General features: G+C 40.2%; 1 protein-coding gene across 3 annotated transcripts in view; it reads left to right on the top strand.

Moving 5' to 3' along the window:
• Positions 1-18,869, top strand: part of HTR4 (5-hydroxytryptamine receptor 4) — a 94,550-nt gene that overhangs the window by 55,961 nt on the left and 19,720 nt on the right. For all 3 annotated transcript variants that reach the window (XM_069102328.1, XM_069102327.1, XM_069102326.1), the window contains exons 3-4: positions 17,412-17,537; positions 18,585-18,785. In XM_069102328.1, coding sequence (XP_068958429.1) covers positions 17,412-17,537; positions 18,585-18,785 — 327 coding nt within the window. The remainder of the gene's footprint in view (positions 1-17,411; positions 17,538-18,584; positions 18,786-18,869) is intronic.

Genomic DNA, 18,869 nt, shown 5'->3' with positions numbered 1-18,869 from the left:
AGAGAGAGAGAGAGAGAGAGAGAGAGAGAGAGAGAGAGAGAGAGAAGGAGAGATAAAAAGAAATAAAGGAAATAAGGGAGATAACAAAATCAAGCCTCAGAGACTTGAAATGGCTTGTCTTTATCTACCCAGCTAATACATGCCAGTGCTGATACGCAGACTTGAGAATAGTTTCCAGAATTCCAAGGTCTTTCCTTTATATTACACTGACTTCTGCCATGCCAGGTTGCCCTGTATCCAGTTAGCATAATTTGATCTTTTACAAACACCCTCAGAGGCAAGCGGCATCAGAGGCTATTACTCAAATTTTTTAAATGAGAAAACTGAGGCTCAGAAAGTGGAAATGGCTTGCCCCAGGTCACACAACTGGGTGAGTTAGGAGGAGGAACTAGAATTCTTCCTCAGATCCGCTGGATTTGGAGTCAGGTTCTGGGTTTAAATTTTAGCTGTGTTACCTTGGGCAATCATTCAGCCTCTCTGTGCCTCAGCTTTGACATCTGTAAAATGAGTGTATTGGACTAGATCTACAGCCCCTTCTAGCTCAGAATACTTGGCTCCTATGATCTGATTCCAAAGCCTTTCTACCACACTCCTCTGTCATCTTAAAAGTATCTCTGAGTTGGGAGGCTAATAGGGGGTCAAGGGCTAGTAGTAAAGACCATGAAGGGGCAAGAGAAAGATGGGGATCCAACATCAGTCATGCCAACTGTCCTCTTTGCAGACTGTCAGGGGAAGCATCCAGTGGAGATCTTGATGGAGAGGAAGGTGTAGGTTGCAATAGCTACTCTCCTGGCAATTTTCCAGTTAAGGAGAGCTTCAGGCTCTCAGAGAACATCTTGCACTCCCATTTCCTGGAATTGTGGGTTAGTGTTCTCCGCAGGTCCTGGGAGCAGAAGAGCCTCCTCTTCCAAAAGGCAGGAAGGGGAGTCCTAAGATCTTCTCTGCCCTCAATTCTACTTGTCTGTGTTGCTTCAAAGGCTTCATTAGGAGACCATTATCTCTCTCCCACGGCTGGATCCCTACACTGCCTGTTCAGGGAGCATAAACAGTAATTAGTTACATAAAGTAGTGACAAAGACGTTACAGACACAAATTCGCAAAGGAGGCTTAAGGCAAGAGACCCTTAAACTTAGGAAGAACAAGCAGCTCACCTGACAAACGTGAACTTTGGGAGAACAGTTAGAAGGCCAGTCAATTGGGGAGAGAGATTGTGCTGCAGGCTAACACAACATGAGCCCCAGTACACAATGGTGGAGTAGGCCTAAGTCAGCCTGCATTTTTCCACTTTGGAAAAGATAATCAAAGTCCTTGCTGAAATCTAGACATTATACATTTTTGGTATTCCACTGAACCCCATCCCTCCCCCCTCCCCCCATGTGCCTCCAGTCGGCTAACCCTAACTGAGAGAGAAATGAAGTTAGCCTGAGATATTTATTCTTGGGGAGCCCACCTTGGCTCCAGGTGATCACTGTTTCCCTTTCTCTTCTGACCGTATTGTTAAAGGAATCAGAACTGTAGTCCTAGAAAGGACCTCATATTGCATCTACTGCAATCCCCTCATGTTCCCTTGACAAAACTCAGACCGAAGGGGAAACATGGTTTGGACAGGGTCACACAACACAGAGCTAGTCAAGATTGACTTCAAGGCTAATGTTTTTCCCATAATACCAGGACAATTCTTGGAACAAGGGAGACTATAATGAAATGCAAAGTGGGGGAATAAGTTCCCCCACCACAAAGATGTTTTGACAGCGATCATATGATCATATGTGAGGAATACTGGAGGAGAGAATTCTGCCAGGGTGTAGACTGGACTACTTAGTCACCGTGGTCCCATTTGTCTTCTGGGTACCATGATTCTAAGAAGGAGGGTGATAATCTCAAGATTCTGGTCTAAGTTGTGGTGCTGAGAATAGTAGTTTAAGGAGAAGCTACCACCTTTTCCCGCTACCAGCTGCTGCCTTGAATTTTCTGAGAGCTGGAAACTTTCCTGTTTCCTAGACTATTCCTCATTCACAGAGGCAAGGGGAAGATAAAGATTCCATCAGCTGAGTGGCCATTAGGCAGGCTCTGATTTTTTTTAATGATTATATATCCAGGCCCAGGCTCTACATAAATGGAGGGTAGGGCAGGATCTGTACTTGACCCCAAGCATTGAGGAGGCTCAGCTGTGCAGGCAGAGGAAGAGAATCATGCTGGGTTTTCACACAGAATACAAATGGTGATGATAATGGTAATGATAACAATAACATGATATATATAACTCCTCTATAATCTGCTGTCTGTCTGCCTCTTCTCCAATCTATCCTTCACACTACAGCCAGACTCGACTCCTGCATGCATGGATCTGGTCACATCAGTCCTGTGCTCCAAGCCCTTATGTGGCTCCCTATTGCCTAACAAGTAAAGTTCAAACTCTTTTTATCTGCAATTCTAAGTCCTACAGCACCTGGTGTCAACATGACTCTTCAGTCTTATATCACTCACCTTTACATACTCTGCAGTGAAGAAAAAAAAGGGACAGTTTCATCTTTGCCCCCTAATAATTCCCTAGGATTTTTTTACCTCTGTGTCTTGCATCCCACTCTTCCCTGCACTTGGAATGCCCTCCTTCACCACATTTCCTCTGGAGTTTCTATCCATCCTTCTTCTCTCCACTCAAATTATATTACCTCTTGGTTTAGTCCCTGACACTCCATCTTATGGGACTTCACACCTCTCTAATACACCTAGCAATATGCATATTGTGTTGTCACATATCAGACTCAATGACAGTGGGAACAATTGTCTTCTCCAAACCTTAACCCTATCTGTCCCTAGCAGAGGATTACAGTAGGTGATTAATGAATGTGTGCTAAATGATTAAATGAGTATAATGCTTTATGTGTATTCTGTTATATAGTTTGGGTGCCATAGAACCTTAGATTTAGAGCTCAAAGGACCTTAGAGGTCACCTAGTGTAGCCCCCTTCATTGTGCAGATGAGAAGCAGTGACTTGCTCACTACCACACGGACCTTCCACCAGATCTCACAGATATGGCGCTCAGGACACAACAATTCCTGCATCAGCACTACGAGGACCCAGTTTTCCAGGCTGGTCCCTTCCCTGGCTTGATGTGAGCATTTTTTATTTCAGCCCCAAGTCTCTGAGCCTTTGATCACCACATCCCTCCTCTCTCCAGCTGCTTTTAAAGCTATTATGTGGCAAGCAGTCAGACCCGTCATCTGCCTTTGAAGTCTTATTTTGGGTTTCCTTTCTCTAGTTCACGTCTTTGCCTCTATTCCTTTGACTTCTGTTGCTGTGTCATGTTTCTAACAAGCAAAGTTGGTCTATATGAGAGTTCCCAAGCCTTTTCTTCTCTTCCACACCCTCCTGTCTATTTTAGCTACACTACCATGGGGCAGTGGAATCACACACTTCACTGTGATATCTGATTTCTCCCCTTGGTCCTCGGCTTCCTTTTCAGTAAGATGAGGGGTTTGAACTCTAAGGCTTCTTCTGTATTTAATATTTTATGTTCTATTCACTTGAGACCCTCCCAACTCTGGCATTCTATCACTCTGATAGATTTATAGGATGCCATTCCCCTTCTCAGAAATCTTTTGTGGTTCCTCTTCCTTAAAGTAGCTTCTTATTCCCACTGCCCTCCTCACTCCGCCTTTCCAGCCTTATCATACCTCACTGCAGTACACTATTGCTAGACAGATAACACTGACTTCATCAATTGCTGTATGGGAAAGGGAGCTTTTCCAGTCTTTCTCTCTAGCAGGTGTTCTTGCAGGTTCACTCTTGATACAAGTAGAAAGGAAGACAGGAATGGAGACATAATAAGGGGTTAATTAAGCTGACTCTATTCTAGTCTTCTCAAGGGAGGGGCTGCTGATAATGGGAATACAGCTCCTACAGCATCCCCTGATTACTTTTCTTGCAGGGGCGAGTGAGAATATAGTAAAAGCTACAACTCCTACAGGTCCCGTAAGTCTCGATGGGGCCATTATAGACGAACACACATTAAAAAATCCCCCCACGCCTTGATGGAGGCTGATTGAGACACCTACAGCATTCTAGCTTGTTTATTCCCCCTTAAACCTCAATGGAGGCTAGTTGAGGCAAACATACATGCACATTCCTCTTGTGCATTCCTATTCCCCCCTTACTGACCAGTGCTCACTTGATTTATAGGGTAACAGACAAAGAAGGCAATTTGTCAGCAATAGCCTCACAAGTTTACGTTAACTTTAGCAATATCATGGTGACTTAGCACAGTGCAAGTGCAGTAGATTATTTACAACTAAACTCAAATGTTTACCTTATTTATCATTGTATAACATTGTGCAAGCATGGTAGAGATGTTTACAAGTCATGAGCCTGGGAACTCGAAGACTGTTATGGCCATGGATCCTGGGAATTAGTATCTTAAAAAGAATAACAAAATCTAACTTACATACACTAAAATCCACCTTACATACAACTGGTGCAAGCTTTACCCTTTCTACCAAATATATGTCCCATTTGAATTCCTCCATAATTTCATTCTCATTCCTTTGACTTCTGTCTTCACCTGTTGTCTCCACCTATCTTCAAAGTCCAATTCAGATGCTGCCTTCTATAGGAGGCCTTTCCTAATCCCTGGAAGTGAACTCTGTTCCATAAACTCAGTATCATGTGCTATTGGTACCACTGTTATATTTGTAGTTCTGTCTTATTGTTATTAATAGATTATAAATCCCAAATTCCCTGAGGTATCTATATCATTTTTCATATTCCTATCTCCCCCTCTCCCGGTGTGGTACACTGTGCCTGGAATAACCTCTTGAATTTAGGTAATTGATTTGCCCGTGTTGATTATAACATACCTCTGACTTCTAAACCTGAAAGATGCTTGTGCGTATCATTCCATAACTCCTCCATAGAGCATCAACCCATTGTACCAGAAGCTTTCCTTTAGGTCTTTAAATATTTCATGGATGCAGGGCAGCCTTTGATCTCTTTTTTATTCCTTGCACTCAATACAAGATCAGTCCATGTCCTCCCCCGTGCTCTTGAATAATGACTTTTAAGCCATGCAAGAGGTTGTTGGTAATTGTTGCAGATTACCTCCACCCACCATGAGACTTTCCATTGTTTTCTAAGGTCACTTACAATTTTGATTCTTCAGAGACCATGGTGTCCCATGATTTGTAGCCATATAGATATAGCATCTCCAGGAGAATATGGATATTTAAAAATATAGCTTTTTGCAGTATGGAAAAGCTTGGGATTATTGAAAATGCCGTACATTCCTCAAATTCGATACAATCCTCTCTCCTCCAATCTATTTTTGAGCCTTGATAATTGTATATCAATAGTACTCAAACAAGTTATAGTTATTGATAGACTAAGGCATCGAAATACTTGTCCTAATCTGGACAATACAAATTCTTCATCCACTTAGATTTTCTGCTATAGATTTCTAGGCTTTTCTTTCAGTAGCCATGGAACTTAACGAGGACACTCTTAAAATCCCAGGATATAGATGATGGCACAATGACATCTGTAAACAGGAATGGCTGGAGAGCTTTTCCAAAGTACATTTTCCATGATGGAAGCGATCACCTTTGTCAAGCCTATGTTCTCTTCGCTTGATAATGACAACCAGAGGATTTTGGAACAAAATTCTGGTTGTATCTATCAAGAAACATTGTACAATCTCAACATATACATGAGAATATTTTGTTTGAAAAGAACTTTTAGGGATATGTTTTGCTCTACCATTTCGGGGGAAAAGAAGGAAATGAATAGACAATAAAACAGTGATATTTTCCATTCCCTATGCTTTTTGTTTGTTTGTTTTTTTGGAGGGGGGAAGGCAGGGTAATTGGGGTTAAGTGACTTGCCCAAGGTCACGTGGCTAGTAGGTGTTAAGTGTCTGAGGTCGGATTTGAACTCAGATCTTCCTGACTTTAGGACCAGTGCTCTATTCACTGTACCACCTAACTGCCCCCATTCCCTAGGCTTCTTGGTCAATTTTCTGTAAAAATTGGCAAAAAAGAAAAAAATCTGGCCATTCACTCTTCATATTTTCATCAAGGTGGCCTTGGGCATGCACGTAGTCCATTCTTATTAAAATTTTACAGAGCTGAGAATGAGGCATGGATTGGTAGTCATTAACATGTTCCTGGTTGTCCTTTTAATTTTTTGCAATAATATCATCTGTGATCTTTTTTATTCTTTTGATAGTTCCTCTTTTGAAGAGGACCCATATGTAGAAAAATATTTATATCAACTCTTTTTTATTGTAGCAATGGTCTGCAAAAAGAATGTCCATCATTTGCAGAATGCTGAACAAATTATGGTATATTGATGTAATACTTAGTGTGTAACATTATTATGCCATAAGAAATAATTAAAAGGGTGGTTCCAGAGAAACCTAGGAAGATTTGCATGAATTGATGCAAAGTGAAGGTAGCAGAACAATGAGAACAATTTATACAATAACAACAACATTGTAAAGAAAAACCTCTTTGGAAGTGTTAAGAATTCTAATCAATGCGATGACCAAACTTGACTTCAGAGGACCAGAGACAAAACATACTAACCACCTACTGACAGAGAGATGATCAAATCAGAGTGAAAGGTAGATAGATAAAATGTAAAAATAAAATATATAGAATATATATGACATATGGAAAGTGTGGATTTGTTTTGCTTGACTATGCATAATAGTTATAAGAAATATATTTTTCTTTTTTACATGCTGGGTGGGGAACTTAGAAAGAAAGGGGAGCTAGTGATAGTGTTGTATCCCACAAAAGAAAAGATAGAAAAGAATAACATCGAAACATTTTTAAAATGAACAGAAGGAAATTCAAAAGTAAATACAGACAAGCAGGCTAATCTTGATAGTAGCATGTTGAATTCCTTTTACACTTTTTAAAAAGCAACCTATACATAATAGTCACAGTTTCATATATAATCCTTTTTTTTTGTCCTACTTTGTGTATGGAAATGCTCATGTTTGGAGCATTTGTGAAATTCAGAATAAAAAAAATAAATGAAATGAAATTTCTCCCTCTTTTAGATATCTTGAAAATCGATCCCCTACTGTCCCTAAAATTGGATTGCCTCCAGTATGGAATTCTTCCATGTGTACTTGATCAGATAGAACCAGCTGCTCTTTCCAACTTCATCTTCTTAAATGCCAATTCCATTTACTCATATAGCACATTGGATACGGAGCTATTTGGAATCCAAATGTGATGGATCTACTGTTCCTCTTATCATAAGAATACATGACCATCTAAACACCGGTCAATCTGTTCCATTTCATATCTATACACTCCCCTTATCCTAGATTCATCCATAAATGATTTGGATGATGTGACTTAGCTGAGACTCATGCAAACTTTCCATAGACCCATTTCCCCTTCTCTTGCATTTCACCGTCTTGTGAGGAAAAGCAATGAATAATCCGTTGTCCTCCACTGTTATGTTTCATAAAAGAACTTCTGTATTTTTGCCATTAATTGCTATGTCTTTCCACTTTGCAAGATCAAGTGTCTGCTGGCTTAGGTAGTTTCTGGGCTCTTTTAGCCTCCTTATTGTGACAATTGTTCGTTCCAATAGAATATGAGCTCACTGAGGGAAAGAACGATTTCATTTTCTTCTTTGTATTTTCAACACCTAGCAAAGTGCCTTGTATATAATAAGGCATTAGTAATTTTAAAAAATTGAATTAAATTAAAAATAGGTCAAGTTGGAGCTGCTGGAATTGTATGTAATGTCTCACTTTTATCATCTTTTTTTCTACTCTGTTGATTTTTTTTTATCTTACTCTAAAAAGGTGGTAATCTGACTTCCCATACATTCGGAACTGAATCTCATGTTGATAACCATTCATTTCTTATGACCAATTATTTTCCCTTATTTTTTCAACTTAATGTGTGATATTTTGTGTTCACCATATTTACCATCTTCCATCTCTTCTATTCAAGAAACTATTCATGACTCTGAATACTCCACATTCAATTTGCCTCTTTTATTTCATTCTGAACCATATTTTCCAGCCTGCCTTATACCTACTTTCATACTGAGGTCATTGAGGATCAAAATATATTTTGCCATTGTTTCAAAGATCTTATTAGAATCTTATTAGAACTTGATTTTCTGTAACAGATGTAAGCACATGAGCTGCATTTTTTCCTTCATATCACTCTTTTTTGCTTATGCTTATCATGAGCCCTGCAAGGAAAGATGGCCAAGTAATGCATCAAATGATGTTTCTTGTTGCTATTGGACACCTGACGAAGCTGTCTCTATTTACTTTATTTTTCTCTTTAGGGAAAACCTGTGAGCCATCCTTTCATTTACTTCTAAGTCTTTATTCCATCTAGCTTTATTTATAGTCAAAATGTCCATATGGATGTGGTTCAGTTCCACCAGTAGTGTATTAACTCATTGTTTGTTGGGCAAATATAGCATATCTCTAGTACTAAAATTTTAAATAATGTTTGCAGATTGTATAAAAACTTGTTCTTAGCACCTTATGTTTCCTTTTTCTCTACCCCATCTCCATTGCTATAGAAGCTAAAGTGGACTAGCAGGACCAAAGGCTATTTTGCATTTTAACCTGTTTCAACACTAGTGATGGTGTTGAGTTCCCAAAAAGAAAAAATAGTATCATTGAAACATTTTTTTGAATGAACAGAAGGAAAATCAAAAGGAATACAAACAAGCCACACAGTTTTAAAAGAAGAATGTTGAATTCCTCTTATACTTTTTTTGAAGGGTCATCATCATCTAAATACTACACTGATTGGTGATGACCTTCTGTGAATTTAGCTAGGCTGGTCCTTAGAAAGTCAGACACAGTCTGTCACTGGGAACATAACTAAGGCCTTTTACGGTGTTCTTCTGGCTTGTGGTGCAGTAGCTAGAGCTCTGGGCCTGGAGTCAGGAAGACCTGAGTCTAAATCTGGCCTCAGATACTAGCAATGTGACCCTGGGCAAGTCACTTAAGCACTTTTTGCCACAGTTTCCTCATCTATAAAATGAGAGAATAATAGCACTTACCTCCCAGGGTTATTGTGAGGATCAAATAAGATTGTAAAACACTTAGGATAATGACTGGCACATAATAGGCTCTATATAAACACTACTATTATTATAAAGAGAATTCTTTTGGTCTTTGAAAACCCAGAATTACCTCCATGTTGTAATAAGGCAGTAAAAGGAGAATTTTGTTGAACTGAATTGAATTCACTTGTTAGTCTTAGAAAAGAAGTGTTCTCTGTTGAAAATTATTGCCCCATCTCCTCACGTAGAATTTTGACATTAAGAATAGCTAAATAGGTGTGGGAATATAATTGGACCTTTATCCTTAGCAATTGTTAATGCCAAGAGGAATCTAAGAGGACATCCCAAAAATGAAGAGGGTCAGCAAACAGATTGCCAAACAGATCAAAAAGCTTTGAATATTTCAACAGGAAAGACAGGGGATGCAGAGAATAAGATAAAGTTTAATAGAGATAAATGTAAAGTCTTACACTGGGGTTCAAAAAATCAACTGCACAATTCCAAGATGGTAGAGATGTGCCAAGACATCAGTTTGAGTGAAAGAGCGTTGGATGTTTAGTGCATGGAAATTTTAATATATGTGTGTGACATATTTCAGTATCATCCTGTTATTTCTTGATTTATGATCTCATCGGTTTGATTAGTTATGTTATGAAGGCAAATCGAATGAATGAATGAATAACACATTTATTAAGCACTTACTGTGTGCAAAGCACTATACTTAGCTGGGGTCATAAATAGAAAATATGATTTTTGCTTTCAAGAAGCTCACATTCTAATGAAGGTTGTTCTGTCATTTCAGATACTATGATTTGTTTGGCAAAGACACTGGAGTGGTTTGACATTTCCTTTTCTGGCTCATTTTCCAGATGAGAAAACTGAGGCAAATAGGATTAAGTGACTCACCCAGGGTCACACAAATAGAAAGTGTCTGAGATAAGATTTGAATTTAGGTCTTCCAGAGTCCAGGTCCATTGCTCTGTCCACCGCACCATGTAGCCAACCATTAATGGGGGAGACAACATAGATGGAAAGTTATAGCTGCAAGTCTGATGGCAAGGTCGTCTGGTCCTTAGGATACAGTGGCAAAGCAGATGTTAATGGATCATCTTCAATAACATTTTCACCGATAAAATCACACCAGTTTCTTATGTTAAACCATTTGACAGTGACAAGAACTCTCTTTTCTGGGTCTTTGGGAGCTGTGCTTGTAGCTCCTGAGGGAATAGCTGCCAGACTGCATCTCCACAGGGGCTTCTTCCCAGGATGATGGATCAGGGCACCAGACTAAAAGCATTGCTATTCCCAGGGCTCTTGGGCTCAGAATCCTGGGCTGTCTCCATCAGGGCCTGGGGGGAGATGCTGGTCAAAGTGGTGGCATATGCTCCTTTCTGTTACTAAAGCTGCATTGCAACCCACTAATATTTTCCAGTTCTACATGGTACTTGTCCATTTCTTCTGCTAATTCTCCACATGGAGAATCCACCCAATGTGTTAGAGGCCTTCCTCTGACAGTAGCATCAAAAAGCAAATGCCATATCTTCGGCTGAATTAATAGAAGCAGAATGTCTAGATGTCATGGTGAGGAATTGCAGCCTCAAGGCCACATGTGGCCCTCTAGGTCCTCAAGTGCAGCCCTTTTACTGAATCCAAGTTTCACAGAACTAATCCCCTTAATAAAAGGATTTGTTCTATAAAACTTGAACTCAGTCAAAAGGCCACAGCCAAGGACCCAGAAGGCCACAGCTACCCCACCCCTAGTCTAGACTGAGGTCTGGGATTGTTTTGTTTGCCTTGATAAGTACCTAGGATAAGGCACAGGGATAGAGGACAAGGCCTGGAGTCTGCAAGATTTGAGTTCAAATCTAACCTCAGACACTTACTAGCTATATAACCCTAGGCCAGTCACTTCACCTCTGTTTGCCTCAGTTTCCTCATGTGTAAAATGAGCTGGAGAAGGAAATGGCAAACTACTTCAGTATCTTTGCCAAGAAAACCTTTCTGTTTGCCTATTTCCTCATATGTAAAATAGCAATAATAATAATTAATAATAATAATAGTAATTTCCCCTCCAAGGTTTTTTTGAGGATCAAACAAGATAATACTTGTAAAATGCTCAGCATATAGTAGTTGCTTAATAAATGCTTATTTCCCTTCTTCCCTGTCTACCTGAATTAGACCATATCTGATATCTAGAGTATCATGTTCTGTTCTGGATGTTGCATATTAAGAAGGATATTGACAAACATGCATAAGAAAGATATCTGGATGAAAAGACTAGAAACCATGACCTATGAGACTCGCCTGAACTGGGCTGGTTTGCTTGAAGAAAACAATATCAAAGTTGGACTTGGTTTCCATCTTCGAGTCCTCAGAGGCCACCATGCTTGTTCTACTCTCTGGGAGGCTAGAGTCTGAAACAAAGGCAGAAAAGTCAGAGTTCACCTTGCCTCTTTAAATAACCCAACAATATCACCTACAACAACACACAGGTGTCTCAAAGTGGAAGAAGCCACCTTCATGGCCAGGGAACTCTTGGGCACTGGAAGTGTTTCAAGTATGTTCCGGATAGGTATTTTGTAGAGTATTCCTGCTCAGGAATGGGCTGGGTCCTTACGAGTCCCTTCCAACTCTGATGTCTGAGTCTATCCTTGTCTGGGATATTCTGGAAAGGGCCTTGGATTTGGAATCAGACACCTGGGCTACAGCCCTGGCTCCATGAGTTACCACCTCTGGGGAAGTCACCTCTCCTCTAGGCTCTCATTTTCTTCTCTGTAAAATAAAGAACTCCTTCCACCTTTAAAACCTATGACTGTTAGTGCTCTGGACTTGGAGTAAGTGGGCTCATATCCCACCTTAGTCAATGTAGGACCTTATACAAATCATTGAGCTTGTCTTAACCTTGGATTCCCCATCTATAAAATGAGGGAGTGGATACCATGACCTCTAAGGGCCCTTCCAACTCTAAATTTCTTATTCTATGACTCCTAAATAATTTGATCCACAATAGTTTGAGAAAAAGAAATTGCTTAATCCTGCAGTGAAGGAAGAAATTCCAAGGAAGGCAGGGCTCTCTAACTAAAGAAAACCTTAAGACAGCAGTTGACAACGTTCCCCGAGGGGCAGGGGCTTTGCCAAAGGGCCTTGCTCTGTTTCTGCCTATGTCGTTGCTCTTCTGCCTTAATTATCTCCGTTGCACTTGTGTTCAGTTGGATAGACAGATCCGCTTAATTAACGAGTTCTTCGTATGAGGAAGTTTTACCAGGCGTCAGGGTTCCAAGTTGTGCTATTTCTAGCTCCTAATTGACATCTCCCAAATGAACCTTGAAGTTGAACTCTGACCCCCTGTATTTGAAATAAGCACACTCTAGCACGGAAGACGTTAATGCCCAGCAGAGTCCAAGTCAGTTCTTTCCTTATTTTGAAGACAGCAGGGCCATGATGAGTCTGTTCATACTTAAGGTGCTGCTGAAGATATCTGAGATTCCCACTGAGAATTATAGGATTGTATAGAATTATATATTATTGTATATTATAGAATTATCTATAATATATACTGTATTATAATATATAGTATATCTTATAGAGAGAGAATTATAGAATTATATATAAAATATATTATATTCCTTCTCCAGGCCTGCTTTAGCATGTCAGTGTGAATCTTGAAAGTCTTACCGAAACCAGGGAAGAAAAGTAGCAGAAATGGAGGTGCAGAGAGGGACCAGCTGCTGCCAGGAGCCCTGACAGGCTCTCTAGCCTCTCTCCCACATTAGGGCTTTCTAAGACCAGAAGAGAAGCAGAGCTCCTTGGTAGGGCTCCTCTCTAGGCTGGTGCCACTCTATGGTGATGGCAGACCTGATTGCCTTGAAGGGCAAGTGTTGGAAAGCCACCTCTATTTGCCTCAGTCGCCCAGACTGTAGAATGAGATGAATAAAAGCACCAACCTTGAAGAGTTGTTTGCAGGATTCAAACGAGACAATATTTGTAAAGCCTGTACCTGGGACATAGTATTTTTATTGCTGGAGAAATGTGCCCTGGGAGGTCTGCTCCCTCTGTGTAGGTTGCTTCCTCTGTGTGTCTCTTTCATTTGATTATTATTGGTAGTAATGGCACATTCATGCAGTGGTTTATGGAAACAAACCCCTTTCATTTCAATTATCCCACTTGGTTCTTACAACAACCCTGTCAGGGATGAAAGGCAAGAAACTGTCCTGTCCAGAAGGTGCTGAAGACAGAATTGTTAACTAGGAGAGGTTGTGACTTCATTAAAATCAAACAGCTCACTAATAGCTCAGTTGGCATTTCAGAACAGGAATTTAAGTCCAGTGCTGTTATCATTACATCTATCTACATAGGAGCTTAGGTCAGCTTGCTTTCTGGTGACCAAACCAGGACGTAGCAACGTCCTTTACCAACCCAGGACAGAAGAACGTGTCTTCCTTCTGTGTCTTCTTTTCTATTCCTGGTCACATTTACAACCATAGAACCAGAAGGTGCCACAGAGTACAGGACGTCAGAAAAGGAAAATGATCAAGTGTTGGGAAGAATGTGGGGAAAACGAGACATTAATGCATTGTTGGTGGAGTTGTGCCTGATTCAACCATTTTGTGGAGCAATCTGGTACTATGCCCAAAGGGCTATAAAACTGTGCATATCCTTGGACCCAACAATACCACTACTAATCCAAAATGAGATTAAAAACAAAGGAAAAAGACCTACATGTACATAAATATTTATAGCTGCTCTTTTCTGATGGCAAAGAATTAGACATTGAGTGGATACCCATCAGTTGGGGAATGAATGATTGGTATGTGGTTGTGATGGAATATCATTTTGCTATAAGAAATGATGAACAGGATGCTCTCTGAAAAACCTGGAAAGACTTAAAGAAACCGATGCAACGTGACATGTATTGCATACAAGGTAACAGCAATATTATGAGCTGATCAGCTGTGAATGACTTAGCCATTCTCAGCAATACAAGGATCCAAGACAACTCTGAAGGACTTATGATGAAAAATGCTATCCATCCCCAGAGAAAGAACTGATGGTGTGCAAATACAGATTGAAGCAAACTTATTACTTTATCTTTCTTGTGGTTTTTGTCTATGTTTGCTTTCACGACATGACTAATATGGAAATATGTTTTACATGACAACACATGTGTAACCTATATCAAGTTGCCTTCTCAATGAGGAGGATAAGGAAGGAGGAAGAGAGAGAATTGGGAACTCAAAGTTTTAAAAATGAGTGTTAAAAATTGTTTTTACATGTAACTGGGGAAAAATAAAATACTAAGCAGAATATAGAATGTCAGAACTAGATAGCAGATTGGAATAAAAAGTACAGAATGCTGGATGTAGAAGGGAACTGTAGAATGAAAAACAGAAAAGGTTAGCACTGGAAGGACCTTTAGATGACAGGAAGACTCAGCATTGAGAAGAACCTTAGAACATACAATATATCAGCTGGAAGGGGCCTGCAAATATGCAACATAGAATGTTATAGCTATAGAAGGGCCCCTAGAACATAGAAATGAGATTCCTGGGGTGGTAAGGAACCTTAAAGACCATTTAGTCTAAAGCCTTCACTTTTTTTGGAGGAGGAAAAGCAGGGCAATTGGGGTTAAGTGACTTGACCAAGGTCACATGGCTAGTTTTTGGTGTTAAGTATCTGAGGCTGGATTTGAACTCAGGTCCTCCTGACTCCAGGGCCAGTGCTCTATTCACTGCATCACCTAGCTGCCCCTAAAGCCTTCATTTTGAAGAGGGAAAACCTGAAAACCAGAGAGGGTAGATGACTTACCTGGCCCCAAGTCATACAGCAAGTTAGAGCCGGGGCCAGAACTCGGGGAAGGGGAAGGGAATAAGCATTTCTATAGCATCTATGTTGTATGCCAAGGGCAACTAGGTGATACAGTGGATAGAGCAACAGGCCTGGAGTCAGGAAAACCTGAGTTCAAATCTGGCCTCAGATACTTCCTAGCTGCGTGACCCTGGACAAGTCAATTAACCCTGCTTGCCTCAGTTTCCTCACTTGTAAAATGAGTTGGAGAAGGACATGGCAAATCACTCCAGTATCTTTGCCAAGAAAACTCCAAATGGGGTCACAATGAGTCAGACATGACTCCAGAACAGCAGCAACAACATATTATGTACTATGTGCAGACTTTACAAATATCATCTCATCTGATACTCAGAACAACCCTTCAAGGCTGGTGCTGTTATTAATCTCATTTTACAGTCAAGAAAACTGAGGCAAATAGAGGTTAAGTGACTTGCCCAAGGTCATATAGCCAATAAGTGTCTGAGGCTGAATTTGAACTCCGGTGTTCCCTACTCCAGGTCTAGAACTCACCGCTGCACGTCCTAGCTGCCTCACTAGAGCTAGAGCCTGGGGCTCTTACTTTCTAATGCAAGGCTCTTGGTGCAGCTCCATAACTATCCCTTGAGTCAAGTATTCCATTGCCTCTTGCCTGGACTGCTGAAACAGCTTTCTTACTTGTATTCTTGTTTCCAGTCTCTCCCTGATTTCTCTTGCTTTCCTTGTTAGAGTTATATTCCTAATAGCAGCTTAGACCATGCCTCCCCCTGCTTAGAAACCCTTATCAGTTCTCACATTCTGCCAAGAAGAGCATAGATTCCCTGTTTTGTTGTTCAAGGTCCTCCACAATCTAGTGCCAAACCCATGCCACCTTTTCTCCCATTACACTTCTACATAGATGGCACTCTTCCAAGAAAATGTGTTTATGCATTCTGCTGACATACCATAAACTTTCTCACCTCCAGTCCTTTGTTCATACATTTCTCCTTGCCTGGGGCACCCTTATCCTTCCTCTCTACTCCAATAATTGTATACACTACAAAAAGGCCTGCCTCCTCTAGGAAGGTTTCCTGGAAACATTATCTCTTACCCAGCCCAGAGAAATTACTTTCTCCTTATCTATTGCATTTTCCATTTTCCTTTGCAAAGACTTCCTTGTAATGCAAATAATTTCTCTATGTGTGCAGTTTAGCTAACAGACTATAAGTTCCTAAAGGGCAAAGATCATATTTGCACCTCTTTTTTAAATCCCTAGGACGTAGCCTGAGGCCTGGCATACTGTGACCCTATGATGATATGTTCTGGGGATGATGATGAAATAACAGATCTCAAGATGGGAAGGAAACTTGGTAGAGTCCATCGAATCCACCCCATGGCTAAAGCAGAATCAGCATCTCTGGAAAGTGGTCATCCGCCCTAGCCCCTCATGTGGGTGATGTGGAAAGCAGTGAGGACCTCATTACCTCCTGAGCCAGCTTAGTCCAATTTGGGATACATCCAGGTGTTAGGATTTTATCCCTCATGCTGAGTGACTATCTATGTGCCTTTGCCTTCCATCCAAGATCCTAGTTCTGCCTTTTAGAGCCAATCATTCTTGCACCTGATAGCTCTTCAGAAACCTGACCCCATCGGTCTTCTCTTCCCCAGGCTAAATATTCTCAATTCTTTTAACCAGTCCTATAGTGAAATTTTCCATGTCTAATAAGACTAAAATGTCTCTGAATTTCCTACAAGAACATTATCCTTTTTTTAAAAAAATTGAATGATAATATTGACTGCTCTCTATAAATAATGTCTACTGAATGTTTTTGGTAACTAACATGATATGACTCAGAGCTCAATGAGTAATCAGGAAGGCTAGCTTTGACCTTCAAAATGGTGCATCTTGAATTTTGTAAAACTTATACTTTATAAATGACCAGGCCTCAAATTAAAAATTTCTTATAGTTTGACATTTTTAAAAACAGTAGTATGCGCGAAACTTTTATTCTCCAGTTTTGAAGACAATGTCTTACAAACACACTAATATCATCAGAAAAAAAAGAGAACACTACTATAGAATAGATATGAAGGGTTTTTAACCAGACAAAACTGTGATACTTTATAATCATAGAAAATCCTAGGAGATTTCAAAATGCTGTCACTCTTTTTAAAAAATAACACAACACTCATAAATTTTATTTATATCTTGAAAAAGTTTTTATCAGCAGAATTTTAAAGACATAATTATGATAAAGAAAATGATGATAGCGTAATGGTAATGATTGGTAGTAATGATGTTAGTGGTTATGGTCATGGTGATGATATTGACGGTAATGGTCTTGATGACCAATGGTGGTAATAATGATGGTAATGATAGCAATGGTGGGGGGGGGGGGGTGATTGAGAGTGGTTATGGTGCCGCTGGTGATGATGATGATGATGATGATGATGATGAAGGTGATTTCATACAAGTAGAAAATGATCATAGGTCTTCTTCCTTTCGGATTATTTCTATGCTCAATATCCTCTTACCTTTTTCTGTGCTTTGCAGTTCCGGGGAGGGTTTCAGGTATGCAGAGAAGATTGGACTGCTCATTTTTCTCTCTGCAGTCATCCTAATGGCCATACTGGGGAATCTATTGGTGATGGTGGCTGTGTGCAGGGACAGACAACTCAGGTGAGCCTTCCTTCTTAGGTATTTTGTTTCATGTAATCTGTTGAGGAGATATGACTTCGGGTTGGGGTCTAGACACCATATTTTTATAGAGTCACTGATTCATAAGATGATTGAAATAGAAGGTACATTGGAACTTAGATTATCAAAGCAAAGTGTATGAAATATCAGACCTGGAAGGATCCATAGAACATAAAATATGGAATTCCAGAACGAGAAAAGAATGTAGAATGTGCAATGTCAGAAGGCACCTTGCAGTAGATTTGAAATGTTAGACTGAAATCAGGAAGATCAAAAATTTTAGGAAAATGTCTAACATAATGAGTTAGAAGTTTTAGCTATGCTAACTCTTCTCTCCTGTCTCTTTGGCCTTGGTATCTTTCAACCCAGTCCCTCATGTCAAATCTGTTAGAGCTTAAAGGGCCTTTAAGACATCAAAAATAGAACCTCACAGCTGACAGAGGACGTCATCACCTCGTCCAAGTGCCTCCTTTCACAGAAGAAAAAACTGAGGGTCATAGTGATTCAGTGGCAGAACTGGGTTCTCCTGACTCCAGGGATTTTCCAACTGATTTCTTCTGCTGCCTCCAGCAGAATATAACTATGGAGAGGATCTCTGGGGCTCTGGCACCTCTCCAGTTGTGTCTTATCTCCCAGTCAGATTGTAGCCTCCATGAAGAGAGGGAATATATATTTTTCATTTCTATATCATTTTACCCGTAGAAGGCACTTAAATACCTGTTGAATTGCATTGAATTGAATTGAATTAATGGTTTAGTAGAAAAAGCTGTGAATTTTCAGTCTAAAGATCTGGTTTCAAATCTAGGCTCTGCTACTAATTGTCTGTGAAACCCAGGATAAATCATTATCCCTTCTGGAAGTTGGACCAGATAGTCTCTGTAAGGTCTCTTCCAAACTCTGACATGCTATGAGCCTATGAGTTGACCTGAATACAGCTGGTTCTCTCGAACCTGCAGCAGCTTCCTTGGTGCCTTGGTTCCAAAACTGAACCACAAAACAGAGCATTCTTCCTTTTGTTTCCTATCACAGGAAAATCAAAACAAATTATTTCATTGTCTCCCTGGCCTTTGCGGATTTGCTTGTTTCTGTGTTGGTCATGCCCTTCGGTGCCATTGAACTGGTCCAAGATGTCTGGATTTATGGTGAGATGTTTTGTCTGGTTCGAACATCTCTAGATGTCCTGCTCACCACCGCCTCAATTTTCCACCTGTGCTGCATTTCACTAGACAGGTAAGAAGAGGTCCCTGTATAATGCTACCCTCTGAGCCTGATCCTGCTCTATGGAACCTTTGAATTGGAATTCCTTGAGTCTTG

The sequence above is a fragment of the Petaurus breviceps genome, unplaced genomic scaffold, assembly GCF_028583685.1.
Source record: "Petaurus breviceps papuanus isolate PSGF00001 unplaced genomic scaffold, PetGlider_PUasm1.0 551, whole genome shotgun sequence".
In the NCBI taxonomy this organism is placed as follows: domain Eukaryota; kingdom Metazoa; phylum Chordata; class Mammalia; order Diprotodontia; family Petauridae; genus Petaurus; species Petaurus breviceps.
This window is presented reverse-complemented; position numbering and strand designations above follow the sequence as displayed.